General features: G+C 39.9%; 1 protein-coding gene across 1 annotated transcript in view; it reads left to right on the top strand.

Moving 5' to 3' along the window:
- Positions 1–25,898, top strand: part of LOC124142033 (QRFP-like peptide receptor) — a 95,486-nt gene that overhangs the window by 38,156 nt on the left and 31,432 nt on the right. Inside the window, exon 2 of the mRNA XM_046510280.2 lies at positions 22,863–22,986. Coding sequence (XP_046366236.2) covers positions 22,863–22,986 — 124 coding nt within the window. The remainder of the gene's footprint in view (positions 1–22,862; positions 22,987–25,898) is intronic.

The following is a 25,898-nucleotide window of genomic DNA, read 5'->3' as shown; positions in this document are numbered from 1 at the left end:
CCTTTGACCCGAGGTTGGATGCCCTGTCCACATGACAAAGAGATAAGCAAGACGACGAGATATAGATCTGTGGGACGACCTTCTGTTACTAGTATATGTTTGCCAGGGCATCCATTATGGAAGCCAACTGCACCACACAGATATCTTATACACATGTACATATACATGTTGATATCGTTTAGCAGATCTCAACAAAATCAGCTTGGTTTGCGTCAAAACTGCGTACGTTTTCACGATGAAATGATGAACCTGGAGCGTTTCTGATCTGGAGTCGGAAGCCTTGGAACCCAGCTTCCTGAAACCTTTGTCATGCCTGTTCATTCCTCTGAGTGTTCTATTCTGATGGGATTTCCAAACTGAAACACAAAGGTTGACGCGGAAGTATGTACCTACAGATTGCAAATGTGAGACCCGTGAAGATTCCGGGATAGAATAGGTCTTCAGAAACCCATGCTTGCCGTAAAAGGTGACTATGCTTGTCGTAAAAGGCGACAAACGGGATCGGCTGGTCAGGCTCGCTGACTTAGTTGATGCATGTCATCGATCCCAATTGCGTGGATCGATGCTCATGATATCAATCACTGGATTGTCTGGTCAAGACTCGATTATTTACAGACCGCCGTCATATAGCTGGAATATTGCTGAGTGCGGCGTTAAACAACAAACCAACCAACCAAGCAAATGTGAAATGACAACACAAGATCAATTAATAATCAATAAATTATAGTGAAACACACTTTTTGGTTTACAGTCGGAAATGTAACACAATGGATCAAATATGTACCCCCCCTGTGGTGATTCTTGGGTAAGAATGTAGGTCATCAGCAACCTATGCGTGTCGTAAGAGGTGATTAAATAGATCGGTGATCAGGTTCATGGGCGTGGTATATGTCATCGCTCTGGCCTAGACTCGATTATTTATAAAAAACACACACTCTCTAATAATTAGCAGCAGCAAGAGTAACAAGCCCTAGAACTAATGTAAGTTCACAAATTAATTCTGTGACTGCCCAACGCCTTGAATAGTAACAGAGACAGTTCACAAGAAACTGTCCCATCCCAACACTTCACAAACGATGAAACCTGCCATATTCATGTATACACAAGGGCGATAACTCTTAATTGCAATCGCTGCTGTTGAATGCGGTTCAAATCCGGCCACGACTACACTTGCTTATGAACATGTTCTTCTATAAATAACTACCACTGCCAATCACTACAAATATATTTATGACGGTTTTTATTGCCACATATCTACTAATTAGAGATGCCTGTTTTATCGTCTCTGTTACGTGGGGTAATTCGTCGATCATCTCCAACCATCGCATGTATTATATCAACAGTGTTCTTAGTGGTGGCAGTTAAAGGTCTCCCTGACCATGATCTTGGATCATCTACGAGGCTCTCTCTTCCCTGTTTGTACTCCGCTGCCCACCTCTGAACAGTGACTAGGAAGGAGAATCATCCCCTAAAGTGCCGAATGTCCGAATGTCCGAATGACTGGCTGTTGGAGTTGTGTCGAAGTTGTTGTCTGTCAGTATACGAGAAGCTAGTATAAATTGGTTTTATACGGTCATGTATCAACATTTTGGTGAGCTGAGGTGAAATGGGGTTTAACGTCGCGTCCAAGATTATTGCACTTATATAGCGACGTGCATGGACGTGTGTGTCATTGTGTGGCTGCCTGTACTAGTCCGGACTGATGCCGATTTATAGTGCTCACTGAGATACCATGCCGCAGTTTAACATGAATATCCCACTCAGACACAGTATACTGACTCCGAGCCGACCAGTCCTTGTTTTAGCCCCTTAATGTCGAGCGCAAGACAGGGTAACAACAAGTACCATCTTTAATTTTAACGTCGTTTGGATCGAACCCCGGACCTTCCGCTCTCCGGGCGGACGCTCTACCACTTGACCACGGAGGCGGACTTAACATTTTGGTAGATAGTGGGATTAGGATGACAGTGGTCCTGGTTCAAGGCTCGTGGATGGACGTATACTGATCACCATACATACTAGTATATTACTGTAGCGCAACAATCTGTGGCGATCCTCTTTGGCCACACAAGTCTGTTCCTCTGTCCCTTGGTCGATGAAGCTTGGTTAAGTGGATGAATCCGTCCATGGAAAGATAAACTGAACTGAAGTACGAGCTAAAACGACACAAAATCAATGTCTGATTTTAAATCCACTACCCAAAAGTGACCTCTGGATAAGGTATTTATTGTGAGCAACTACTGACGCGATAACTATCGACTTTACTCCGACTTTTGTGCACGCTTTGTAGCAACTAACTCTTTCCACCTTTTGAAGTTGGAAAGGTTATTTCCCAAGCAAGTAAAAATAAATCTCTCATGTCGATACTGTTTTTTTTCTGTTGGATGCGGCAAACTTATAGGGAGACATAACCCTCCCGTTCATCCTCTCGGGAAAGATATATATAAACTTATTCGTGTATTGTCAGAGTTCGCTCTATCCTGGGAACAATCAATGAAACTAGGCATTATTCTTTAAGTCTTTTCTATTAAAGTCTTTTCTATTTCGTGAATAATGATGTATTAATGTCATATCATGCCGTTCTTTAATAACAGTGGACTTTTCGACAAGCAAATAATAAATTTTACATGATCAAAAGATTGTGATGGCAGACACATGACGTCACGTTGCAGTGTTAGGAGAATGTGGTCGTTTCATGTTGGTACTTTCACTAGATGTATGAAATACTGGTTAAAACTCCTCGGGACAGATATGGAGACATTGTTTCGTTATGTTAGTTATGCAGTTGGGAGAAACAATTGGGCTTCATCAAGAATACATTATTTTCTTTTGGTTACGTTTGTGTTTTGAATCTCAGGGAAGTGGTGAGAATCTATGGTTCTTGAATGAGGTTAAGGTTAAATTTGGTTTAACGTCGCGTCCAAGATTATTGCACTTATATAGCGACGTGCATGCACGTGTGTGTGTGTGGCTGCTTGTACTAGTCCGGACTGATGCCGATTTATAGTGCTAGCTCACTGAGATACCATGCCGCAGTTTAACATGAATACCCCACTCAGACACAGTATACTGACTCCGAGCCGACCAGTCCTTGTTTTAGCCCCTTAATGTCGAGCGCCAGACAGGGTAACAACAAGTACCATCTTTTAACGTCTTTTGGTATGACGCGGCCGGGGATCGAACCCCGGACCTTCCGCTCTCCGGGCGGACGCTCTACCACAAGACCACGGAGGCGGCGGTTCTTGAATGAATTTATCTGTTGGGTAAAAGATTGTTAAACACAAGCATGGTATTCCGAGGTGTCGATTTATAAACTAGATTTATATTCAGTGTTAAAGACTTCGCTTACATTAGAGCCATCCTGACGTTATGCATAATATAGGAGTAGAGCGGGCATAGACAAGACACTTCGGTTTTGACAATTAGGTAAAATCAAATACATTTTGCATTTTTATGCCTCACATATGTTAATATTCGTTAAAATATTTCCTATTTTTTTCAATTTCCATTCTTATGCTAATTCAAGGGATAGTCTTATAGCAATGCTGCAGAGTTCCTTTGTAAGCGTTCTAAAACATTTAGCAAACTGCATCAAAGATGCCACCAATCTCCGATCTTCACAATTGTAAATATTTGCTTTTGCACTCGTGTTCAAAATACTTTCATTGTATTAAAAGCCTTAATACTGAAATAAATGATTCATTGATTCGTACATGAGTTAAGCCGATATCCCTGAAAAGAAGTATGACGACACCGTGTCTTTCTCAAATCGTCCATTTTGATCAGTATTAATATCAGTATTTGTCAAAACTATGTTTATGTATCGATAATGAGCAAGATGAACACACTTCATGATAAGGTAAGAACGTAATTGCATGGTCATGCGCAGTAGAATTTTGACCTTTAAAAGACGTTGTACATGACTGTTAACAAAAGCGACAAAATCTTTTCCACATTCATAAGATATCTCTGCCCAAAGCAGAGTCAAATGTACGTTAACGATTTTGTGAACCACTATTAAATAGTGATGATACCAAGTGTTCGCGGAAAGGTGAGCGTGTCCTATCCCGGTGTCACCCGTCAGAAACACACTCAAACCAAAGCCAACCGCCCAACGACCCGTGAAGATTCCGGGGTAGAATAGGTCTTCAGCAACCCATGCCTGCCGTAAAAGGCGACCATGCTTGTCGTAAAAGGCGACTAACGGGATCGGGTGGTCAGGCTCGCTGACATGGTTGATGCATGTCATCGATCCCAATTGCGTGGATCGATGCTCATGATATTAATCACTGGATTGTCTGGTCAAGACTCGATTATTTACAGACCACCGTCATATAGCTGGAATATTGCTGAGTGCGGCGTTAAACAACAAACCAACCAACCGCCCAATCGAAAATAAACACGGAAACAGACGGCACAGTCTTACACGGACAGCCGCACCGGACACCACCGATACGACTATATCACGAGCATGTGTTTATTTGTCCCTTTCAAATACTGATGACACCAGGTGTTCGCGAAAAGGTTAACATATCCTGCCCCATCGCAGACCCCCGCCACAAACACATGCAAAGGCAAGTCCATTGGTTACCTGAAAAAAAACACGGGAACATATGGTACAAGTCAAATAGGAAATAGCATCGGACATCATTCTTGTCACTGATGCGTCAAATTTAGAAATAACCCACACATGTCTACCATTTTAAACGTTTTGAAAGCTTTACTGAGGCCTTGAGTGCTGTAACCTTGATCAGAAAGATTTTGAGCAAGAGTGGTATTGAGCTGTCTGAAATCTTGGTAGAAAGAGCATGCACGATTGTACCTCAAAGGAAATGTAGACACAAAGGGCTGGTGCTGCAGGAGTATTGCTCGACAGGAAGGAAAGTGGACAATAAGAAAGATGAAGTCATCTCTTTTGTCATACAGTCTTGTGGAGACTGTTTTGTTAACTCCATCTTGTGGTAACCCCATGCAGGAGTGTTGAAAGGTATAAACGTCAATGTCAGAAGTGGGAAATCACACACGCCATCTTTCAGGGTCCCTTAAGTGGAGTGGTTTGGTTTGTTGTTTAACGCCGCACTCAGCAATATTCCAGCTATATGACGGCGGTCTGTAAATAATCGAGTCTGGACCAGACAATCCAGTGATTTATATCATGAGCATCGATCCACGCAATTGGGATCGATGACATGCATCAACCAAGTAAGCGAGCCTGACCACCCGATCCCGTTAGTCGCCTTTTACGACAAGCATAGTCACCTTTTACGGCAAGCATGGGTTGCTGAAGACCTATTCTACCCCGCAATCTTCACGGCTTAAGTGGAGTGAATGAGTGAATGAGTGAATGTTTAACATAGCATTTGAGTTATATCACAGCTTAATGTTAAAGGAAAGTCCAAACTGTTGAAGGTCTTCCACGTTTTTCAATTTGGTAACATCCACGAGATGCCGACCAACCAAGGATCATAATCAGAGCGAATTTAGGCTGCGAACCCACAATCACGTGATGCTGGCATGACTGAGGAATGCATCTTTGACCGCCGTACCGCCCGTGTCTTCTTGTATCACTTGAAGTCGAGATACAAGGTTTGTGCAAATAATGAAAACTGCCAACATTTTACAACCTGTACACTGAAGGCTGATTCATATGATTACTCACTCAGTGACATACCTCAGCTTACATAATGGATGTCGATGAGTAGAATGTATTTGGACATGTAGCGACTTTGGTATAAATGGTCTCGATAATCTAGACAATCAAGCATTTGATTATAAACACGAATACGTCAAAAAAGAAATTATTGATCAATTTAGGTGGTATTATGTTTTACTGACTGGGTAGATCCCTGCGTCCTGATCGTTTTACAGGGTGAAGAATCTGCCAAGCTAGTATTTGCTGATGACGCGATCATCATCGCGAAAGAAAATATGATTTGAAAAACAAACACCTGTCTAACGACAATCAAAGTGTTTCAAATATTAATGTAACCCTATGAACTTGGCTATATAAAGCTTTGTGCTAAACATTGTAAGGAATTAACACTTCACATCTAGGGTAACTGTCCTTCCAACGATAATGGTTGTGAATGTTTGAACGCATTTAGATGTAATAATTCATTAGAACTACGCCACTGACTTACAATATCAAAGACATCTCACCATCTATCAAAATACAACAGGTTCCACGATGCCACAACACTTTAGCTAATATAAATAATTTCATAGTCAATCTTTTGAAACGTCAATAACAAAAAAACAAACATTTGACACATGTTGCTGTCAGGATTGGTATTCAAATGTGTTTTGCAAAAATACTGAGGACTAAGATCTTACACTAATTCCAAATGGTTTAAAATATGATTAAAAATATGCTGAGGCGGTGACCATATTGAAAATTTCAGCCAAGCTAGTCCGGTGCTTTCTTGGGAGAAGATCTTTGTGTTTGTGGACGCCGGAGCCCACACAATCGGCCAGGACACACGCCTGGTGTCAGTTAGTCAGGGGCGGTATTCATAAAAGAACTAAGATTGTTTCTAAACTTAAGTTTTTTAAATCTGACTTAGCTAAGTCTGAGACTTTAGTTGATATTCATAAAGATGCTAAGTCCGCAACTTAGCAAGTCTCAAAAGAAAAAGGAGCCCAGGCAAACGCACGTAAAACATGCATGAAAATAGTGATTGAATTGGGTTTAACTTCCAGTTATGTCACGTCGTGTCAGCTTAATGTGGGAGGAAAGCCCGTAATGATGCAGGTCTCAGACGATTTCCATTTTGATGAAACCCGAAAACCTAGAAACATAATCGGGGCGAACAAGGATTTGAACCCCGTGAATCACGATCATAGGTTTCTGGCTTGCCCAAGGGACGCAACTCTGCACAACGACCCACGAAAAGAACATCCATATCTTAAGATAAAAAATACAGTGTTTGCAATTAGGAACCATGTTTGACGATGATAAAGACGTACAACCTAAAAAATAGTCGGAAGAGAAACTTCCGGAAAGGAAAGAAAGCTACGAAAATAAACCAATTTTTATCTCTGGCGACAACATGTCTTCATTAAATTGACATTTTTCTACATAGTCACTGGCCTTCCCACTAAACCCACATCACTGAAACCATCGTCAGCCGTCGAGATTTTTACCGCACGAATATATTCATCTCAGGGGAGAGACGAAAAATATTACGGTATGTTTTTGCAGCAGAATCTAAAAACACGCATTGGATTTTATGTCAACTGTTATTATTTGCACGACTCTACTGCCTAAACTTTTCCCGCATATGAGAAATCAAAATTATGTTGTCACAAAGAGACGCAATTACCATTTATAATTTGACAAGTTGATAAAATTAATGCTACCATAACGTCACGATGATATGGTTCTTTACCATAATTCTATGTTTTATTTAAAATGTATTTACTCAACGATCGGCTTTTCTTGTGTCAACCTTTTTTTCAATACAGTCGAGAGTGTTCATTTAGTCATTTTGTTTTCAAGACAAACGACTATCGGTACTAGCCTGAGAAGAACAAAACGGTTCCGTTGAAATATTTATGAGACACAAAGGCTGTTTCACGGACTTACATTATGACATCAACCAATTATATTATATATAATATGTAAGTGCGTGGACTTTTTATCTGTCATTACATTATCTTTTGAGAACATACAGATGGCATTCGACATAAACCTGAATGGCCACGCTCATATTTCCTCCGTTCAATTCGTCACAAGACATTGGTACATATTGATCTATATTCTGTGAAGATGGTTTTATCGATATTTTGTAATTTAGGTGTCACTTTTCAATATCCTCCAGCATGCATAAACGTATACTTAACGCCTAAACGTCTTAAACGACCCTTAAGTAGCAATTACAGACACAGATATGTATAATTACCATTCCTTCAAAGATTTTCATTTTCAAATGCCTTTGTGGAATTGAATTCATCAATTCTTGTCCACCAGATCAAACTAGCGATACAATGATTGACGTCTTGGCACTGAAACGGCTTGTTTGATTTATGGCGTAACAAAATAGTCACTTTTATTATTCTGATTATATTCTGGTATCAGAAGGCTATCGTTAGCACTTCATAAGTTGGAAATATTAAAACTAATAAATGTCTATTCGCATCTCGACACATTAATCTGGATTGTTTTGTTCTCGAAAACAGTTCGTCAATAGTATTACATCAGGTAGGAATCACTTTAGAACAGTTAACGGAAATATGAGTCCTGATCTCAGGTTGCAAGTGGTAACAGTCATCTACGCACTTGACTGTCTCCAGGATAATGGACAATTCCTAGGCCTATGAGAAGAATGCAACACTGTCGTCACAAACAAGGCAACGTAGCTTCCGAACCGTACCGTGTATGCTATTAAAACATGTTTCCTGTTCACATCTCTGAGAGTTTCTATCGCGTGCTACTCTCTGTGGTAACTTTTTCATCTTTGTTGGTCAAGAGAAAGCTATTGTTATCTTGAGGTTATTGTAAATCTCCGGGAAGCTTAGGAGATTTTGCTAGGAGATGATCGTTGGAAATTGGAATTTTATCTGGAACTCCTATCGTTTGTCAAGAAAGGTCGTGACTTTTATCGGTTGAATTGTACCACACAATTTTATGAATGGGATATTGTGGTAGCACTTTGATGCAAAACATGATATTTACAAATACATGTACATCGAAATTATCTTTTTCACCAGCAAAAAGTATGGCTTGTTATTTTATATCGAAAACATTCATCACACAAAAGTTAAACTGCATAATTGTTTAGCACAACGTTACTGTTTATACATTCACTGAAAGCGGCCGATATACGCTTATAAAAATGTAGTTATAATATTTTAATACATATTTCATTAATTAATCAGTAGGGAAAAAAGATAATAGGTTAACCAAATGCATGCACAATGCAAGACACAAGGGAGCTGGAACTAACCGAATCTCCAGACTGCTACTAAACGTGTTTGACAATGTTTAGGGCATTTTGTACACATGCAAAAATACTTAGTTTACTTTGAAATGCCTCTACGCCTTCTGTAACTGTTCATTACTGCAGCTATGTTGTTAAAAAAGAACTGATTCGTTTACCCTAAAACAAGCCTGGGTAAATATCGTAAGTGTGCAGACTTCCAACATGACTAGTTTTTCACAGACTGCTAATTGCTTCTGTACATGCCATCTACATCTTGGTGCAGGTACAGCTCCTTCGTGGCGCACTCTAGCTATTTATCATGATAAGTAATGTTTTGCTCTGAATGGTCTCCCATAGGGAAGCAATGGCTAGAGGGTTACTTTTGAATATATTATGTGTCTCTTTTACTGATTAACCATGTGGCACCAAAAGTATTATTATTATTATTATTATTATTTACAGATTAGAATAAAAAATTGCAGCAAGGAGTGTTCGGGTGATCCTGGCACAGTCAGGCTGGTTAGGCTCATCATCAGCTCAGGGCCCTTGCCCCCTCTACACGCAGCCCAGACAGCGAATGGGACTTCTCCCAGGAAGCGCTAACTAGTCAAACCCACCCAGAACTACCCAACACTGCAGCCTTCTGCATTACCAAGATTGTCAGAAGGGCTGTATTCCTGGTAGCAAACCCGGGTACTCTCCCTATGTCAGTCAACAGATTGGGAGGTACCAAACCAAAGGCATCGAGAACAATGGGGAGTCGGACAACTTGGTACTTGGGATGCAAGCGTTACATTTCGAAAGCGAGGTCTGCATATTTGCCATGTTTTTTCCTGAATCTTGTCAATCACATTAGTGTCAAAAGGGACAGAAAATATAATAATATAAATGATTTCATTGGATTTATCAAAAAGGACAAGATCAGATGTGTTGGCCTGGATACGTCTGAGGCTGTATAAGGGCCTATTCCAAAGAATTTTGTATTTATCATTTTCCATGCCGCCCTCTACATATTCCGGGTCGTTCCATGGATGGACCTCTGTGTCAAAACCACAAGCCGGTAATAAAATGATCGAGCTACACCCATCATGTCGCTTAAGATAATGTGTTAGTGCCAAATCTGGACATCCACTGACAATGTGTTGACAGTCTCATTAAATTCATTGCATTATCTACATTTCATATTTACATTTTGATGCAAAATCACACATTGACGGTTTCGAGTGGGAAGTGACTGATCCTGAGCAGCAAACAGAAAGCCTTCTGTTGAACTTTTCAGGCAAGCCGACCTCATCTAGTGAAGTAATTGTGTTTGGACACAAGGAAACAGTTTCCAAAACCGGTTTCGAATACTTGGCACAGTTTAAGATTTGGACTTTTTAATCATCTTTTTCAGGCAGTCAGATGGGTATTTTCTCATCACTGCCATTTGTTGTCTTTGGTTTTTCTGTAAAACTGTTTATCATTTAGATTTTATCATTAGACAGTTTATTTGGTTTCGTGAAATTATTTTTCTTATCCCACTTTTTCTTTCTTTCTATCCAAACCTTTAACTTTGCCTTCAGTGAATCAAGAATTTAATCAAGACTTTTTTTTCCTAATTGTCTTTTGGCGTTTTGACATTGATTGCCCCGAGGAACGTAATTTCAAGCAAAGTTTTATCCAGGATATATCTTTCCTTGTTTCAGTTAGTTTTTTGTGGAACCGGTTGTTCTTTTGATGATTTTGTTTATTACCGTTTTGTGGTTCGTTGTCTTTGGAATCTGTATGGCGTTCCTCCAGCGTTCGAGCAGCAGCATACACGCCACAGTAAATGTCATGCAAAGAACAGTCCGCATTGAGAGATCACTGAACTAATCTAATTCAATTTATCAAGTTGATTCTGTGGAAATGATTGGTTAAATTGTTTACTTTTCTGAATTGACCATTGTTTCTGAATCGGTAAATCACAGATTTGATTACAGAATATACAAAATATACATGGTATCATCAGAAAGATCATTGTCAGAAGAGAGGTCTGAATCGGGTGAGAACACAAAGTCTTCGAGGCCACCATCAGGAATTTCTCACTCACTGTATCACGATTTCAACGGATCACTACGTCAAAATTAATGTGGTTTCTTTGAAAAATACCCTGTTTATAGCTGATAAACTCAACATATAATCATCTGTCATATCACATAAAGATGCCATGAAGTCAAACAGATTGAAATATTAATCATTGAATGCTTCATTGATTGACCTTGATATGTTTTTCATTATCGCTGCTGCGTCCAGTGTTTGACAAGTCTTATAAATGAATGGATTTAATCTCAGATTCTGCTAAGAAACAGGCTCTATTGGGGCTTCAGTATTAAATCGTTGTAGCAGTGATTGCCATTTCTTCAGGAGCCTGGATATCGTGGAAGCGTCGTTATTATTGTGTCTTGGTTTAATCAGTGGTCACTGTCTGTGACACCTGTCAGTGTAAATATAGGGGTCAAGTTCACAATGATGCGTCCTTCTTGGTCACCTTCAAGGTCACCGGTTTGATTCACATATGAAGATGTTGTTTAATATACTACTCAACGTTTGCTAAGAACCAAACCTTTCGATGGCCACAATACAGGTGCAAACTGTTGTCGTTATCAACTGTTTACTCATGACATCATACATTATATGATTAATCTCATTACTAGCAACTTTGTTTTTCATTGATAACCTGCTGTCTAACAGCCAGCTTTAGCTGAGGTGACCTTAGCAAATGTTGAGCAGTATATGCTCGCAAAATGCAACAACGTATTGTCAACATAAAATGAATATGTTTGAGTACTTAAAAAATATCTGACGCATCTCAACGTGTTTGCCTGAAGCATACCAATTATGAACTGTTTGCAAGAATACAACATTCACTTTCCCATGTTGCACTCGTTCCACGGCATAGTCACCAGAATTGGCCATCAAAAAAACAACGTTGTAACATCAGCGCAAAACATATTGACGTTGACATGTGCCCATACATATATGACAAAAAGGAAAACTTGCAAATTTTCAGTCGTCAGTCGCCAAGCAAAGGTTGTTTACAGACCGAAATTATTAAGGTGCTTTGGAGCTGTTCATGTCATGCTGACAAACATTTAATGATCAAGGGTTAAATTGCAAATGTTTTATGGTAAACACGCTTAACGTATCTGCAGATATGACATGTCTTGGATAAGTATAATGGTGGGTATCATACAAAACGTCATCTCTGGAACCTGTGTGGGGTTAAATGTTTGATTTTTTACACCTTCGGTGACGTCATCCCACTATACGGGTTTTCCCCTCTGAGCATGGATTTGGACTCAATTAAGTTGAAAGCCGAGAGAGACTTTGAAAATACAAAGGGAGGTCTGAACTGTCCGGTAAGGCGTGCTCTTTGGGGGTCTTTTAAGACGTGTGGTTTTATTTGTATCAAAAATTGAGGTTTTGATCGTTAACGATATGAATGAATTCGCATCTAATGTTGATTTTTCACTGGTTTAACAGTCATGATTTTTTCCACCCGAATCCCTCGTGAACTGACGTGAATCGAACCTGCAACCACATATATTATGTTTGGTTTTGTAACATAATGATTTTTTTTCCACTGAGCGACCGGGCGTGTTTTGTGACAGCGTACGTCGACCCACGGGTTGATGCACATGCAATACCGTTGCTGCATGTGCCAACATATTACTGATCGTCATATATGCCCCTTTTAAACAGTATAAGTGTCAAATAAATACAACACATTTAACTAATGCGCAATGTAAGACGATGACAGTTGATAAGTCAGTTCACGACGTCGAATTCGGTTTTGGTGACAGTGACTTCGGGAGATAGGTAGAAAAATTTAAACCCTGGACTTAAAAAGCCGTTCCATTTGCAAGTGACATTTCCCGCGCAGTCTTTAACCATGACATGAGTATGTGACCATGGCTTATATCCCCCCGACCCGTGAAGATCCGGGGTAGAATAGGTCTTCAGAAACCTATGCTTGCTGTAACATGCGACTATGCTTGTCGTGTAAGGCAACTAACAGGATCCGGTGGTCAGGCTTACTGATTTGGTTGATGCATGTCATCGTATCCCAATTGCGTGGATCGATGCTCATCATATCAATCACTGGATTGTCTGTCCCAGACGCGATTATTTACAGACCGCCGTCATAAAGCCGGAATATTGCTGAGTGCGGCGTTAAACAACAAACAAACATCTCTCCACCCAGCCATGTTGCCGGCATGGACATGTGTACACACAGTACGATGGAGTTAACGTCCCTTTGAACAGCATGTCAGTTACAGCAAAGTGTGTCAGCTTGATGTGGGAGGAAAGCCAGAAGTCGTTAACGGCTTGTAAATACATGTACGTCTCCATGCGACAAGACGGGACATACCCGCCGCCATGTTAATTGTGAAATAAGGCTAATAGCTGCCAGACCAATGGGAAGTCAGACATCCCGAAGTGATCATGTCTTGGCCCCAGGCACGTCTCCTTCAACACGAGGCACTGAAGCTCAAGTTTATGTAAATCCGGTACCCACTCAGGGGAAAGGAGAAATCTTTCATATAGCAAGACACTTTGTTTATAGTGTACATAGGCACTTGTCTGCTAAAAGTTACAATGAGACAGGCGTTTCTTTGTCTAGAATAAGTGTATCATGCTTAAGATGCCGGATACTCCGTGCGCATGTGCTGGGTTCTTTATCATTTTTCTGAAAAATATTTCATTATATTTAGCTTGTTAAATATATGTGTAAATAAAAACTGTTACATGCGATTGTGACCGTCTACAGTTTTTTCTGTCCTTTACTCATATAATGTAATGGCAGGTTACGTTATTTAGGTTTAGCGAGATTCCAATATGCATGATAATATCGTTGGGATTGACCTGTTTGCCTATGAACTGATATTCACCATGGCTAACAAGTACCAGGGTAATCCAAGCATCAGTTTGGTACGTCTTGGTTCCATCATCTCTGCAACCTTAATCAAACGTCTTTCATCTTGTTTCAATAAGTAATACATGCATTTACAAAGCAATAGAATTTCATGTATTGACACCAACGACTGTCGACCACTCAATGTAACATGTTACCGTGTATTGGGCACAAACGACTGTCGATCACTCAATGTAACATGAAACCAAGTATTTGGCGCGAACAACTGTCGACCACTCAATGTAACTTGTAACCAAGTATTTGGCACGAACAACTGTCGACCACTCAATGTAACTTGTAACCAAGTATTTGGCACGAACAACTGTCGACCACTCAATGTAACTTGTAACCAAGTATTTGGCACTAACGACTGTCGACCACTCATGTTACATGCAACCATGTATTTAGCACAAACTACTGTCGACCACTCAATGTAACATGTAACCAAGTATTTGGCACGAACAACTGTCGACCACTCATGTGACATGCAACCATATATTAGCACTAACTACTCTCGATCATTCAATGTAACATGTAACCATGTATTTAGCACAAACAACTGTCGACAACTCATGTTACATGCAACCATATATTAGCACTAACGACTGTCGACCGCGCATGTTACATGTAACCATGTATTTAGCACTAACGACTGTCGACCACTCAATGTAACATGTAACCAAGTATTTAGCACAAACGACTGTCGATCACTCAATGTAACATGTAACCATGTATTTAGCACGAACAACTGTCGACCAATCATGTTACATGCAACCATATATTAGCACTAACGACTGTCGACCACTCATGTTACATGTAACCATGTATTTAGCACTAACGACTGTCGACCACTCAATGTAACATGTAACCATGTATTTAGCACTAACGACTGTCGGCCACTAAATGTAACATATAACCAAGTATTTGGCACTAACGACTGTCGACCACTCAATGTAACATGTAACCATGTATTTAGCACTAACGACTGTCGACCACTCAATGTAACATGTAACCGTGCGTTTGGCATCAACGACTGTCGACCACTCAAGTAACATGAAACCAAGTATTTGGAACTAACGACTGTCGACCACTCATGTTACAGGCAACTATGTATTTAGAACAAACGACTGTCGGTCACTCAATGTAACATGTAACCATGTATTTAGCACAAACGACTGTCGATCACTCAATGTAACATGTAACCATGTATTTAGCACAAACGACTGTCGACCACTCAATGTAACATGTAACCATGTATTTAGCACGAACGACTGTCGACCACTCAATGTAACATGTAACCATGTATTTAGCACAAACGACTGTCGACCACTCAATGTTACATGTAACAATGTATTTAGCACAAACGACTGTCGACCACTCAATGTTACATGTAACAATGTATTTGGAACTAACGACTGTCGACCACTCAATGTTACAGGCAACCATGTCTTTAGCACTAACGACTGTCGATCACTCAATGTTACAGGCAACCATGTATTTAGCACTAACGACTGTCGATCAATCAATGTAACATGTAACCATGTACATGTATTTGGCACGAACAACTGTCGACCACTAAATGTTACATGTAACCAGGTATTTAGCACCAACGACTGTCGACCACTAAATGTTACATGCAACCATATATTAGCACTAATGACTGTCGGCCACTCAATGTTACATGCAACCATATATTAGCACTAATGACTGTCGACCACTCAATGTTACATGTATGTGTTTAGCTCTTGCTAGTTTTAACCGCATTACTGACTATGAACAAGAAACAAGGAAGGGATTACACTCATACGTCTTGTAAGCTCGATAGACGTAAATAGATCCACCTTTCGTCGATGACATCTTTGTATAAGGCGAGGTTGGGGTATTCAACTCAGACAAAATCTCATCTCTTGTGGTAGTGTTTCATATTCCAAGGGGCGTTGATGCTTGTAAAAACGTCATTATTAGTTGCCTTTTAGTTTTAGAACTTGCAATTCAATGTACAGAGTTGCCACCCTTAGCCATCCCATTATCCGCTAAGCACAGGTTCGAATCAAAGATTATTCCCCTGTTTTGTCAACACCATACATGTGTTTGCTGGTCTCACCAAATCAGTTAAGCTATACGGTATGCATCAATTTCTTCACACATTCATCTGATACACCGTGATAGAGCTGAAAGACTGTTCGAAACGGGAAAAAACCCAACTCACTCAACTTGTCATTTGAAAACCAAAACGCAGAGTTGCGGTCCTCCTGAGAAAATGAGAACATTTCACAACAAAAGGCCAAACTATGCTGGTTATGAAATTTCTCGTATCCCGATCTAGGAATATACATGAACGGTACTCTCCCGTGAGGCGCTATCGTCTCGCTGCGGTGAAAACTATCACAATAGCAGTTAACATGGCAACAGAAAATTAGTAACCACTGCCTCCGACAAATATATTCCCTTGTTTTAATACCAGACATCGGCTTGACACGAGTGGCACTGTCGTCTAAGTCGCCTAAATTCGAAGTACAGAATCCTAGGAATTGCACTGCTTATGATTCGTGGTTTATCAGCGTCGTACCTCCACCCACAAGCTTCACCAAAGTGGCAAATGTCCATAGCCTGTGTCACGTTGGGCTTTAAGCTGTCACGTCGTGATATAACTACAATTCTGTTAAACCCAATGTACTGATCACCTCATTCATACCGGACATCTCGTTAATGCCGGTTGATGAGTGTATTAGTGAACAAGCATGCACTTTCAAACAAGATTTCAAAGAGCGCCTTACGATTCTTGCTCAGAAGTAAATTTGACGCATCAGTGACAAACATTATGTCCGATGCAATTCTCTTTTTTTACTTCTACCACATGCTTCCTTAATTTTGTAGGTAAACAATTGATTTGCCGTTGCATGTGTTTGTGCTGGGTCACTGGTGGGACTGGATAGTATTACGCTTACCTTTTTGCGAACACCTGGTATCATAATTATTTAATAGTGATTCATAAACTCATGCTCATGATACAGCCATAATCGTACAAACGAGTCTGCTTTTCGAAGAGATATCTTATAAAATATGTACATGGTTTTGTCGCTTCTGTTTACGTTATTAATATTCCAGCTGATTCTCGAACGTTTGTTGACAGTTGAGTACGAATTGCCCCGACAGACCATCGCCAGTAATTGGTATAAACATTTATCAACGTCATGGGGGTAGGACGACACACAATCAGTCAGGCCAAACATCGTGGATCGTGGTCCTGTGTCCAGCGCAGAGGTGACAATCAGGCGAAGTTCAGCAACATTGGTCGTAAAGAGAAGTTGAATATATGACTGTTCAGACCCGTGAGAATTTACAGGGCTTCTCTCTTGCCCCACACTGAGCATATGTGTCTCCTTGGGCAAGAGTCTTGGGGTAATTACTCTCCAAGGAGCTGAGAATGAAAAACTACGAGTGCACCCTGATCCATTGACAGGGGTGATAATAATGCAGAGCTTCCTGAGTTAAGCCTTTTACAAGCGGACTATTACTATTTATTATTACTTGTTGACACTTTCGACATTCATTTGGTACCTGGGATCAAGGGGAACGGTTTGGTTAAAATGTGCAAATATAGCGGCAATATACATAAATTTATGATGTTTATTCCCCATTTGGAACTTTAAACTTCCATATGAGTATGTGTTTACTGATAAGTAACATGAACCAGAAACATCTCGACACCGTACTCTTGACACCGCTACGTCTTGTGATCTCTTTTGCCACATCCAGCTCAGTGGCAGGCCTTGATTCTGTAATAAATGAGAGACTCGTTTTATGTTGCTCATGTCGCTGTAAGAATATTCCGTGGAATATTGCGTTCCCTCTGGCTCCTGTGGGGCCCCTCAACTGTCCAACCATTCTAGTTATACACTCTCCTCGGGCCAAGCTTCCGAGTTTTACTTTTGAATTATGCAACGAAAATTATTGTCCCACTCACAAATACTCCACACCATTCAACCTTCGCTTTATGACCTCATTGAAATGTAATTCAGAATATATGTAATAAGTATGAATATCTAACCAGAACCATAAATGAGTTTATGTGTGCGACTTTTCCATCACAGTAGTATTTATAAGGTCATATTTTTCATTTTCGGATAGAAAAAGCTTTGAAGTGCGTATCGTTGGCTCCACGATGACACGTTGTGTTTTATTCAAAACCCTCACTTGTCGAGGTTCTTGCAAATAATCGTAACACTAAAATCGCCTCCAACAAGTAGTCTCTTCTCAGAAATCACATGCTGTCCAACGCCCATCCCCAGAGGGCTATCGGAATGGATCTGATTTATTGCACAGGACACACGTCCATTCGCCATGTCATTGTGTCAGTTCTTTCGTCGGGGAAGTGAAGTTGTAATCATATGTCGTATCCCGCTCTGTGTCGTTGTGCGTGGGTATCGCACAACGTGTACATGTAGTTACAGTCTTCATTTTATCATGATAAACTGCTATAAACGTCACATGGACATATCATTTCATAACAAAACCATGGCCAAGTTAAGAAAGAAAATTACCCATAAAACATATTTCCTAAAAGGGATTATAAATCAAGGTCGAACGTTTTTGAACAGAAACTGCAATTGAATTCAGTGTATTTTTTACATTTTATGATTAATAATCTAAATACCAAAAACGCATTCATAAATATATCCTAAAACTAAATCTTAGATTATATTTATGCACAACACATCATGGACAGATTGATAATTAAGAAGAATGTAGCAACTGATACTTTGTAATAAACTTTAAAAATGTGTTCAGAAAGTAAACGCATACAAGAAATGTTAAGAAATGTGTTTACATCCAAAACGGAATGCATGTTTGAAGAGTTCTATCAAAACATGCTTAGGCTCTAAGCACATGCAATGAGCTCTCGTCTCACAGCCTAAACACCACCTAAACACAACATCCCGATAATTTAAACATATTTAGAATTTAAACATGCTGACAAGATGCATATCAGTTGACAAAAGTGCATATCACTGGGCACTTACATAACCTTTACACCAGAAACTTGGTACAACACTTACAGGAAGTGGAAACTGACTATAGAAACATAAAGACATCCCTTTTATCATAAATATGTGTGTAACCGTGCACAATGTAAAGAAATTACATGCATAGATCAATAAATATTCGTTATTGGGGTTGATACAGGGATATCGTCATTGGAGCGTTGTAGAAGACAGGTTTTTGTTCTGACTATCATTACGTTGCGTTACAGGAAGCAAGGGCAATCTAACACTCCATCGGTCGATATGTATTCGTCAAAAGTTATTGAATGAAATTTGTCTGGTACTAAAACGTGTAAGTTTACGTTCCCTATTATCAAAACAACACCGTTTAGGCACTCGAAGTATTGAAGGTAACATCTCAGCTGGGAATCTTAGCAAAGTGTGTCTGGGAGATGTCAGTACTGGCCACTTGAACAAAATCCATTCCTCTTTGGAATCCCCAAAATGACATTGCCCGTCACCTCTGTTACATAAATATCAGCACTAAGTCCCCGCGTGGATGATGTAATCAATGAAAATGCCTTGGGTTGATAGGAAAGGATAATATTTGATCACGGATAACACTGAGGTGGATCAACATGTTGTCGGCCTAGGGTCTAGATGGATCATTTATCAAAATATTCCAATTGATTCTGGCAATATTGAGACTTTAACTCGACATATTCCATATGGGAGATCGCTTTGTCAGGATAAATTACAAAACAACGTCAACAATTATTAACGGTTAGCATATGCAAAAAATATGGAAATGAAGGATTTTTATAGCTCCAAACGTTGTGAAGGAGCGTAATGTGTAAACAATTTACATTCTAAGAGAGATGAATGATAGTCAAACCATTTTTTCAACCTTCGTTTTAATCGTTTTTCATTATATAAAAGACCCGTGAAGATCCGGGGTAGAATAGGTCTTCAGCAACCCATGCTTGCCATAAAAGGCGTCTGTGCTTGTCGTAAGAGGCGACTAAAGGGATCGGGTGGTCAGGCTCTATGACTTGGTTGATGCATGTCATCGTATCCCAATCGCGTGGATCGATGCTCATGATATCAATCACTGGATTGTCTGGTCCAGACTCGATCATTTTCAGACCGCCGTCATATAGCTGGAATATTGCTGAGAACGGCGTTAAACAACAAACAAACACACATCACAATATAAAACGTTCATACAAGATCACAGCGTTGATTATCCACCGACACAGATTCCATGATTGATTCCCACTCACTCACTCAATCGTTCCACTCACTCGTAATGACAATGGCACAACCGGATGCTTACTCTTGGGTTTTACCATCTTTACCAAAGTGGTAAATGTCTGTTACATTCATTCATTTGGAGTGTCATTAAAGCTGATCACTGTGATTCGACTTACGTGCTGTGAAAAGCAGCTTCAAACCACAAAACACAGATTGTGTCTGTAAAGATTAACGGAATGATTTATTTTATTTTCTTCATTTTGGTCCCACATGTTTTTCTCACTACTTTCGTTCCTAAACACGTGCATCATGTAGTTTTCTTGTCAAACAGCAGCAGAACGTTTGCCTTCAAAAACGCTTGCTTTTACAAAAATATGTTGCTGTATCAAATATTGTTTAGTTCATTATAACATATGGATGAGGTTGTACTTTGTTTGGGCCATAGATTAAAAATAGATGTTGAAGTCTTTGGAGATGCATGAAGGTTACCACTGCCTCATCTGGTTATCTCATTCCGAGCTCATTCATAATGTATAGAGGCTATTTAGTGCTATCGCGAAGGTGAAATGGTGTAGGAGTCTCATAAGGCCCCTGTGTTTTTGTATTGTACGCAAGGGGCCAGCTGTTTCACCACTTTTCACATAGACAAATACATTTATCCGTATTTCCATTTTCAGCATACTTATTGTTGCCATGAATGAGAATCGTTACTTGCAAATGTGCCACTGCATTGTGCATGTGTTAATCCAAAAACAACGTGACACACCCTACTATTTTTTTACACGGGGCAGATACGTGGAATACATTCTTTTGTATTGAGGTAAAATGTCAGATAGATATGTGGTTAACACTACTGACACAATCACAATTCATTACAATTCATTACTAACAGAAAACAGTAACTGTGAAGTATACGATAATCGAAGCACGGCATTGAAGCTGGAGAGAAAGGAACCGTTTGTCTTTCAAAACGTTAACCTCGTGAAGACGTGATATATAAAGACACAGAAGGTTGCCTCAAACCATGTCCATGTCCATCCCCAGAGGGGGGCACGGGTGGCCCAGTCGTCTAAGGCGCCGCGATTCGCTGTGCATAGTTGCGTCTCTTGGGTACGCAAGAAACCTATGATTGTGGGTTCGAATCCCTGTTCGCCCCGATTATGTTTCTAGGTTTGTCAGCACCATACACGTGCTCGTGGGTTTCACCAAAGTGGTAAACGTCTGAGACCTGCATCACTTTGGGCTTTTCTCCCATATTAAGCTGACACGCCGTGATATAACTGGAATACTTTTAAAAGCGGCGTCAAACCCAACTCACTCACTCTATCCCCAGAGTCCACCCCCGACATCACAGTTTACTCCCAAATCCGAGAAGGGAAAGGAAAACAGCCGGACATAATCATAAAGACTAGGGTTGGAAGGCATTTGGCAACAACATGATACATATTTCCCACGAGCACCAGAATAATTGTGTTACATCAAATTTAACTGTAAATCAAACGTGTGCGACTCCAAGCGATGCAGCTGTATGAAACATGGATTGAGGTGTACATCTTTGTGTGATTTATGTCATGGATGTGCTTGCTGGAATGCCCGAAATCCTGATGTCAGTGATGAACAACAGTATATGTGTTCCTACACAGATACATTTCATATTAATGTAATTTATCCTTATTTAATGTACAGCATTGAAAGACTTGAGTGTGAGTGATTTGGGTTTAACCCCGCTTTGAACAGTATTCATGTTATTTCACGGATGTCAGCTTAATGTAGGAGGAAGACAAAAAGGGATGCATGTTTCATACGTTTACTACTTTGGTGAAACCCACGTGGCGTACCCCGTGACTTTTGAGTTTAAATTTTACAGTGTTTCATCACTCCGATTTTGGTAGACTTTTATTATGATATTTTGGGATATAATCTCAGTGTAAATCAGTTGAACTCGTTTCCGTTGAAATTTGTTAAGAGTGCCTTGCTAATTTACTTGACTTATAACCTCGGTGCGGCAAAACTATGACTGATGACATGAGCTATTATCGGGAAACAATGACACATATCATCAGTCAGGTCACACATTATCACACAATCCCCATAGATAACTCTAATTGTAGACGGAACCATTCTCAAAGAACTCAATATGATGGTTTTGACTGCAGTTCAAATCTTACAACAACAGCATTGGATATGTTGTACTCGTAATTCAATCATTTACTGTCACTGACCATTTTCATATTAACAACAGTTTCCACCTACACTTAAATTACTTAGACATAACCATTACTCATTCTTATTTATAATATAATTCGCAGCATGTTCCAAAATATTGAAACGTTTTGTAGCATTATATTGGTATATATTTGAAATCTTGTCTTCGTTTTGAACATGTACATGTACATTTATGTCCTGTATCGTGAAGAGCCGGGCTAGAATAGGTCTTCAGCAACCAATGTTTGCAGTAAAAGGCGACTGAGGGATCGTGTTAGGCTTGCGGACTTGCTTGCGTGGATCGATGCTCATGATGTCATCCACTGGATTGTCTGGTCCAGACTCGATTATTTACAAAACGCCGTCATATATCTGGAACATTGCTGAGAGCGGCGTTAAACACCAAACACATTGATATTTGCAAAGTCCCCTATGACTCATTCCGTCATACATATTTCAACAGACACTTAATGATAACATGTCTTCATTACTTGGTGCATATGCCAAGGCAATATCTCATATTTTCTCATCAATGCTTTCATAAATTATATGTTTTAGGTACATTGTCATCGTCCACCCAATGAAGGCTCGAACCCTGTGCACCTTGGGAAATACCAAAAAGATACTTCCTTGTGTATGGATAGTTGCAGTCGGATTATCTGCCCCTACATTCCATGTAATGGTGAGTTCCACACTGTTGAACCCCGCGTGAGTGAAGGAGAGAGTGAGTCAGTGAGTTTGTTAAACACACAGTATTTTTGTTGTATCAACACGTGCCACCTGAGAGGAAAGCCCGAAGTGATGCATGTAGCGAAACTCACGAGCACAGGTATGGTTCTTAGAAACATAATCAGGGCGTACGGGGATTCGAACCCACGATCATATGTTTCGAGCATGCCTAAGGAAAGGGCGGTGCGCCTAAGACGACTGGGCCATCCGCGCTCCTGTAAGGGTGTAACTCTGAAATGCGCGTTGAAGCACTTTCGACCATCCATACCAAACGAAGCCGCGGTTAATATTGCGATTAATGATGTGTATATGTCTGTGGCTGACGTATTTATTCAGATCAGTTTAAAAATGCTTACTGACGTTCGCATATACATGGGGGATCCTGCACCGACCTCTAGGCACTGCAGCAAAGTAATCACTAACACTAAAAGAAGTTTTAGCCATGGCTCATTTGTCTTTGTCCGGCTTTTTATTGACTCAATTGCTAGTTAAAGACCACTTGACACAGATGGAACTTTTTCCTTTGATTTCATTTAATTTGATGATGGATTAACTTCATCCAGAGCCTCCAGCGGGATTAAAACTCGCGAAGTCTGTACCTGAGGAGAACGAGTATAGCGTTCAACCGCAACTACAGAGAAAGACTTTTTGGAACTAACAATGAAATTTTGACAGACATCAAAATTTATAGTTAATCCGTTTATAATTGGTGATATTCGTTTTTATTTAGCATGTTATTCTATGAAGTGAATGTACATGGACGAGTGTAGCTTCTCGTTGAAATAATGATATGAATACACACACGTAGTCTTTTCTTGATCATGATTACAAACCCATCATCACGAACAAGAACTACAGTAAACTACGGTTATAACGAACACGGTTACAACGAACTGACGGATATAACGAACTTACTTTTTTGGTCCCGACTATTTGCTGTAGTTATGCTGTATATATGCTTATAACGAACTACGGTTATAACGAACTAAAATTAGTAGTCCCTTTGAGTTCGTTATAACCGTACTTTACTGTATTTAGGCGATTGTTAAGGATGAGTTGGTGCAATATAATTCTTATGCTTGGTCTTGGACACGAAAACCAAAATCGCCATAGAGAGAGATGCACGTGCGAAAGGCTAAGGGAGCACATTTCACTATATCATCTGGTAGCGACTCCCACATACTTCTCACATTCAAGCACAAAGTTCTTGATGTTATTGTAATACAGATATCAAAACAACGTTTGTGAAACATTTTAGGTGTAGGTCCTATTGATATTACCCATGGTAAAAATGTTAAAGAACTAACGTCTTATCGTTGATATGTGTAGTTGGTGTTCGCGCTGGACGCTGGTAAAGATTTTGTAAAGATGCACGGGGGCACATGTGTGAGCAGTGGGCGGCCTACATCCTTGGGAGGATCCAGATATATTTCAGAGGTAGTTTGGCTCAGCGCGCAATGCACGTGCGTAGTATACACAGTTGTCAGCCACGTGCACAACACTGTTACAGGTTACAGCTCTACTCTCACCCAGCTGAAATTTGAGCCGTGCCACTCGTTCAGATTTAATACTTATACAAAACGATTACATAAGACCATACAGAAACAAACAAGTTACTATGGCAGGTTTTGGCAGCATATCAATATCAAGATTGAAAAAAACAAAATCTATTTTTTAAATTTTTGTTTAAAATATTTGTTGAAATTGTCAGACTGAAATTAGAACATCTTTCAAACTTGTTTTTTCTGTAGACCTCTTAAAACGGACAGCACAATAAAACACAAGCAATCTTTCACTTAAAGGTATATTTTTATACCATCTTTGTCTACTCGGTGGGATGCTAGACTCCTTCTAAATTTCGCCGTGAAGTTTTAATTGTGACTGTGAAAACACTGTCTTCTTGACGTACGTTTTTCGACGTACTACACACGCCCCTTTTGACCAGCACATAACAAATGCGTCCAAGAACCTTTGAAGATCTGGAGTAACCCTTCCTGGTCAGTGCTTTATTGGTTTTAACGATGCGTGCAATGGGTGTAAGGTTTGACATATCTACAGTCTATTTATAACAACAACGGTCAATTCCCTTGCTTTCCAATAACCCGGTGTTCGGTTATGTAAGTACATTCGATATAAAGATGTATTAACACATATCAAGAATGACAGATAATATAATAAGCACAGCACAGTGCCTTGCTTCACACATCGATACAGACAGACCCCTCGGAGATCCGTGTTAGAATTGGTCTTCAGCAACCCATTCTTGTCGAAAGAGGAGACTAACGTGATCTGTTGGTCAGGCTCTCTGACTTGGTTGACGCATGTCATCAAATACCAATTGCATTGTTCAATGCACACGGTGTCAATCACTGGATTGTCTGGTCCAGGCTCGATTATTTACAGCCCGCCGTCATATAGCTGGAATATAGTGGAGTTGGACAACAAACAAACAATACCGACAGACATATGTACGGACTATTCTGACAGAGCAATAGCTATACTACATTAGTTAAAGTAAATGAGACGTGTTGCAAAATTCTTATTTGTTGAATCATAAGGAACTATGAAATAATTAACACGCATGCAAGTACTATAATACCACGGTGTTTTGCCTGACCAATGTTTAAGAATATATATCAGTACTTTAAAGGATGTTTGAATGATCATAAAAGATCAACCTTGTAATCATGGTCGAGATGGGCTCGCGGGTCTCTAGAATAAAGGTATATTTGTAAACTAATATGTAATACCTGTAGCACAGTCTGTACCAATGAATGAGTGAGTAAGTATGGTATGCCGCTGTTAACAATATTCCAGCAATATCGTGGCGGGGCAAACCAGAAATGGGCTTCACACATTGTACTC

This window comes from Haliotis rufescens, unplaced genomic scaffold (genome assembly GCF_023055435.1).
Source record: "Haliotis rufescens isolate VD_foot unplaced genomic scaffold, xgHalRufe1.0.p SCAF_2, whole genome shotgun sequence".
Taxonomy (NCBI): domain Eukaryota; kingdom Metazoa; phylum Mollusca; class Gastropoda; order Lepetellida; family Haliotidae; genus Haliotis; species Haliotis rufescens.
The sequence above is the reverse complement of the archived record's forward strand: the minus strand, read 5'-3'. Positions and strand labels throughout refer to the sequence as shown.